Source organism: Habropoda laboriosa, unplaced genomic scaffold (genome assembly GCF_001263275.1).
Source record: "Habropoda laboriosa isolate 0110345459 unplaced genomic scaffold, ASM126327v1 scaffold33, whole genome shotgun sequence".
NCBI lineage: Eukaryota > Metazoa > Arthropoda > Insecta > Hymenoptera > Apidae > Habropoda > Habropoda laboriosa.
The window spans coordinates 2,352,503-2,356,976 of record NW_017100187.1 but is presented as its reverse complement, the minus strand read 5'-3'; the positions used below and the strand labels follow the sequence as shown (position 1 = coordinate 2,356,976).

General features: G+C 32.1%; 2 protein-coding genes across 2 annotated transcripts; one reads left to right on the top strand and one right to left on the bottom strand.

Moving 5' to 3' along the window:
* Nucleotides 1-1,122: 1,122 nt before the first annotated feature.
* LOC108579658 (translin) lies at nt 1,123-2,478 on the top strand. The gene is made up of 5 exons (XM_017943243.1): nt 1,123-1,243; nt 1,594-1,693; nt 1,754-1,969; nt 2,047-2,126; nt 2,184-2,478. Exons 1-5 carry the CDS (start codon nt 1,172-1,174, stop codon nt 2,418-2,420), a joined length of 705 nt encoding a protein of 234 aa, XP_017798732.1. The 5' UTR covers nt 1,123-1,171; the 3' UTR covers nt 2,421-2,478.
* A 229-nt stretch (nt 2,479-2,707) lies between these two features.
* On the bottom strand, nt 2,708-4,200 carry LOC108579664 (glyoxylate/hydroxypyruvate reductase A-like). Its single transcript, XM_017943250.1, has 4 exons — nt 4,104-4,200; nt 3,385-3,759; nt 2,929-3,293; nt 2,708-2,839 (listed from the first exon to the last, which is right to left on the bottom strand). The coding sequence occupies exons 1-4, from the start codon at nt 4,198-4,200 to the stop codon at nt 2,708-2,710; spliced, it is 969 nt and encodes a 322-aa protein (XP_017798739.1).
* Nucleotides 4,201-4,474: the final 274 nt, after the last annotated feature.

Genomic DNA, 4,474 nt, shown 5'->3' with positions numbered 1-4,474 from the left:
ATAAACATTAGTTTATATAGGGTTGAACTGTGTGAAAAAGAATTTGAAAGGCTCTGGTATTGGGTAAGAAAAAGAAAAAGAAGATATGAGCACATGTGACAGAAGCATCTTTTTTGGTTGTTTGCATCAAGTCGATTTCTCAGGTGAATCCTAGCAAACTTGATCGCGCGGCTCTTGCGAGCTCATAAACGTGGGCGTGAACTTTTCAATAAAGCCAGTCTCGCGCGGATGCTTGAACGCGTGTATCGGGATCAATGACACGCCCGCAGATTCCCCGAGGTATCCTCTACGAGCTACGTAGAGGCATCCTGTAGAATTCCAACCACCTTCCTCGACTTCACAGCAGGACCTACTGGTTTCTATTTATATACTGCGCGAGACCTTGCAGCTTACGGCTCGCGCGCTTACAGACTGTTCCCGACCTGTACAAAGCGCTGTCGCGACTCTATCATCGTCGTAATAAACGATTATTCGATCCTTTATGCCAGCCTAAAAAAGTTTCATTATACGTTTTCAATTTATATCGATTCATGTCGATCGTACTTCCTGTCCAATCATATTATGCATACATCGAATGCTCCTCTTACGAGAAGAAAATTCATTGTTAGGTTCCACTTTACCCTTTTTCTTTTAACCTATGTTTTCTGAATTTTTCTGTGTCAGATGTGGTGTTTCAAACCAATCAAGCGTTCTATTTATATCATGTCTGAAAAAGTTCGAAAGTAATTCAAGTAGACTATGGAAGTGCGTCGCCAGACTAAATGTGACAACTAAATTCGAATAGTGCATATATGCGTGTATTGTACGTAACTTGTATTGTAATATTTTTACGGATTTTCATTGATTAACGGTGAAAATAAGGGAAACCAGGTGTTATGTTTCTCTATACGTTAATTGAACTGCTCGTGTATTATGTAAATTGATATTTTCTATTATTTTGCAAACTATTAAGTGGCTCTACAAGAAACATAAAGCATACGATGAACAGTAATGCGTCTATATTTTCTCGATATTAACGAATAATTTTTATTTGAAATCTGACAATTACAATAACGCCATCTACAATATGGATTGTTTACTATCGCGTTTATACATACACACTTACACCAGTGTTTTGACAAACTGTTGACGCACAAATTGTTTAATATAATTTTTGAAAAGTTACAATAATATGGCTGAAAAAGTATATGATATTTTTAATTCATTTCAAGATTATCTAAACAATGAAGAAGAATTACGTGTGGTATGTATTAATAATTTGACACTAGTTTTGAAATTACGTGAAATTACATGAAGATAATGCAGATATTAAATAATTGCAACACAACTTTAAATAAATCTATTTATTCTGATTATCACACTACGTCTTAGAGTTATTTTATGATTAAAAACATTAAAGAGTGTTATGTATCAAATACTCCATCGTTCCCTTCATATGTATTTTAGGTTAGATTATAATCACGCTGTCGTCTCGTTGTTAAATGTCTTTTTAAACCTTTAACTTTTTCATTAATAATATTAGGTAGTTAATTTTAGTTATAACTAAAAACGTCGTATATGAAGAACGTTAAAATTAATTTTCTTTTGTTCAAGGAAATCCGTGCTATTGTCAGAGATCTTGAGAAAAGTGCCAGAGACATTCTGATGATATTGCAGAATATTCATAATGAAAATAATATGGAAGAAAATATAAGTAAGTGTGTTTTAATAGAATTAAAAGTACCAAAGTAGTTATTACTTTTTCTATTTGCAGTTGTATCTCAATATTGTGTAACTTCGAGAGAATTGTTTGAAGATGTGCGTAAAAGCTATACAAGACTTGCAGAAATTGTACCAAAAAACCAATATTATAGATTTCATGAACAATGGCGTGTTGTTACACAAAGATTATGTTTTCTAGCTTCTTTAATAATATATTTAGAGATTAATGTTTTGGTTACCAAAGAGACTGCTGCAGAAATATTAGGAGGTAGGTAATTTTTAAGAGATTTATTTCGTTTATTTGTATTTAATATATTTTCTGTAACATTTACCCTGTACATGTAGTTAAAAATAGTAGAGAAGATGGATTTCACTTGGACTTGGAAGACTATTTGATGGGCCTGCTACAATTAGCTGCAGAACTGGTAAGCATATTTGGTAATATAATTATAGCTATTATTCATTTAAATATTACATTTCAGAGCCGTTTCGCTATAAATAGCGTCACTAATGGTGATTATAATCGACCTATAGAAATAGCACGATTTGTAAATGAACTAAATGCAGGCTTCAAGCTTTTAAATTTGAAAAACGATTCTCTAAGAAAACGTTTTGATGGTTTAAAATATGCTGTTAAAAAAGTGGAAGAAGTAGTTTATGATCTCAGTATACGAGGTCTAAAACCATCTGCAAATCCAGTTATTCAAGAAACAGAGTAACTATTTGTAGGATCGGGGCCTCGATACCTAAATAGGGTACCGACGAGGAAAAATAGAGAGGGCGTTATTGACGTAGTCGCGGATTCGTCGATTAGCATTGGGTCCCTCACTTTTTCCTCGGTTCCTACATATCTTTTCTAAACATTTTATAGAATTAATATATATACGTATATATGTATTAACATATATAATAAATTATTGAAAGAACAATTTTTTATTTATAAATTATAATAATAACATATGTTAATGTTAATTTTATACCATATCAACAATATTTACAAATTTACTCAATAACCTTCTTCTACATTTACTGTGTTTAGTAATTTTTCACCTTTAACAAACTTTTGATAATTTTCATTGAAAAACTGTACAACATCTTGGGCACGAGTTATACCTGAGATATGTGGTGAGATGGTGACCTAGGTAAAAGTATTTTCTCTTTGGTTAAAAGTGGATTTGTTTTAATTTAGTGTCAACGTTTTAAAACAAATTTACATTATATAATTACCTGTGGTAATTTCCACAATTTACTTTCTTTTGGTAATGGCTCTTCTTCAAAAACATCCAAAACTGCTCCCAAAATCCACTGTTGCTTAAGAGCATTCAATAAGTCTGCTTCTTTAATAATTGTACCTCGACCGATATTGATAAGAATGCTGCCACGGTTTGTACAATTTTGTAATACATTCCCATTTAATAAACCTACAGTATTTTTTGAGGATGGTAAAACATTAATAATGTAATCACAGTTTGTTAGCATTTCGGGCAAACATTCTGTGGTTCTGTGTTCATCAAGATAATCTAACTTCTCTTTTAGTGGTGTTCTTGTCATTCCCCATACAGATGCCCCAAATGTTTTCAATTTTTGTGCAACTGCAAAAATTGTAAATATATTCAAATAAAATCAAATTGATACTTTTCTCAATAATAATGAACAAAGTATCTAATACACGAGTATAATTACTTGACTTTCCAATATTTCCTAAGCCTAAAATACCTACAGATAAATCACAAATTAATCTGTGATTAGAAATTTTTCCATCAGTTAGCCATTGGTTATTTTTTTGATTATCATATTGCTGCCTTTGAGCACGTTCAAAATTAAAAATATGTGCTATCACATATTCAGACATAGCTAAACCAAAGGCTTTGTCTGAAAACCGTGTAATGGTATAATTTATTTTTTTATCTCGCAGACTTGAAACTAATGATTCAACACCAGCCCATGTTGTTTGTGCCCATCTCAAAGATGGTAACTTATCTGTATATGGTAAAAACAAATCACAATCAATTACCACTATATCTGCATTTTTTAATTTTGACAGTGTATCATGTTTATCTAAAACAAAAAATTACATGAAAAGAAGATACATATTTACATTGTACAATGAAATTGCAATAAATAGGAGGAGAAATGGAAAGCTTTAATGTTTTATGGTTTCTTTGTTACAATAATAGATTTAAAAATTATAGTCTGCAAATTGCAAAGAATATTCAAGGTATACGTCCAAAATTTAAACTGGGTGGGTTTACCGCTACATCTAAACACGAAATGCGCAAATTCAGTGTTCAGCGGATCGTAGTAGTAGTGCGTTTTAACACGTGCTCGCTGCGAAAGCTTTCGTGAGCCGAAGAAATTCGAGCTTCACGGGTATGAGAGAAAGTGTATGTCAAAAGTAATACCTGGCAAAACGTCAACTATTGTTAAATTTGGAAGTTGCATTCGAAGATGGTAAGATAACCTAGGAATCACGGAAAGAATTGCAATGTTATGCGCCATGTCGACACGCGGGAATATGATCTATCTTCAACAAAAGGTTGCTTCAGTTAAACACACTATTTAACGATTGAGCTTCGTTTTCATTAATTTTACATTATTATGATCAATAATTGGCGTTACATCGTTAGTTTCGACATGTTGCACCAATTCATCTAACCTGTTTCCGGTTGAACGTAAGGGAATTTTTTGTAAATATTATTTGTGCTTTTTTATTTACATTTTCCCATTTAATTTTTTTTTGCGTTAACTACTGTAATTCAGTAATTTTGCAACT

What these genes read in the sequence shown, in the direction of transcription:
- LOC108579664 (XM_017943250.1), bottom strand. Translation starts at nt 4,200, where the DNA reads ATGGCGCATAACATTGCAATTCTTTCCGTGATTCCTAGGTTATCTTAC. An exon ending in AATAGTTGACGTTTTGCCAG is followed by an intron (nt 3,760 to 4,103) that starts GTATTACTTTTG and finishes TTTTTGTTTTAG; the next exon opens with ATAAACATGATACACTGTCA. An exon ending in AATTGTGGAAATTACCACAG is followed by an intron (nt 2,840 to 2,928) that starts GTAATTATATAA and finishes ACTTTTACCTAG; the next exon opens with GTCACCATCTCACCACATAT.
- LOC108579658 (XM_017943243.1), top strand. Translation starts at nt 1,172, where the DNA reads ATGGCTGAAAAAGTATATGATATTTTTAATTCATTTCAAGATTATCTA. An exon ending in TAATATGGAAGAAAATATAA is followed by an intron (nt 1,694 to 1,753) that starts GTAAGTGTGTTT and finishes TTCTATTTGCAG; the next exon opens with TTGTATCTCAATATTGTGTA. An exon ending in TGCTGCAGAAATATTAGGAG is followed by an intron (nt 1,970 to 2,046) that starts GTAGGTAATTTT and finishes CTGTACATGTAG; the next exon opens with TTAAAAATAGTAGAGAAGAT.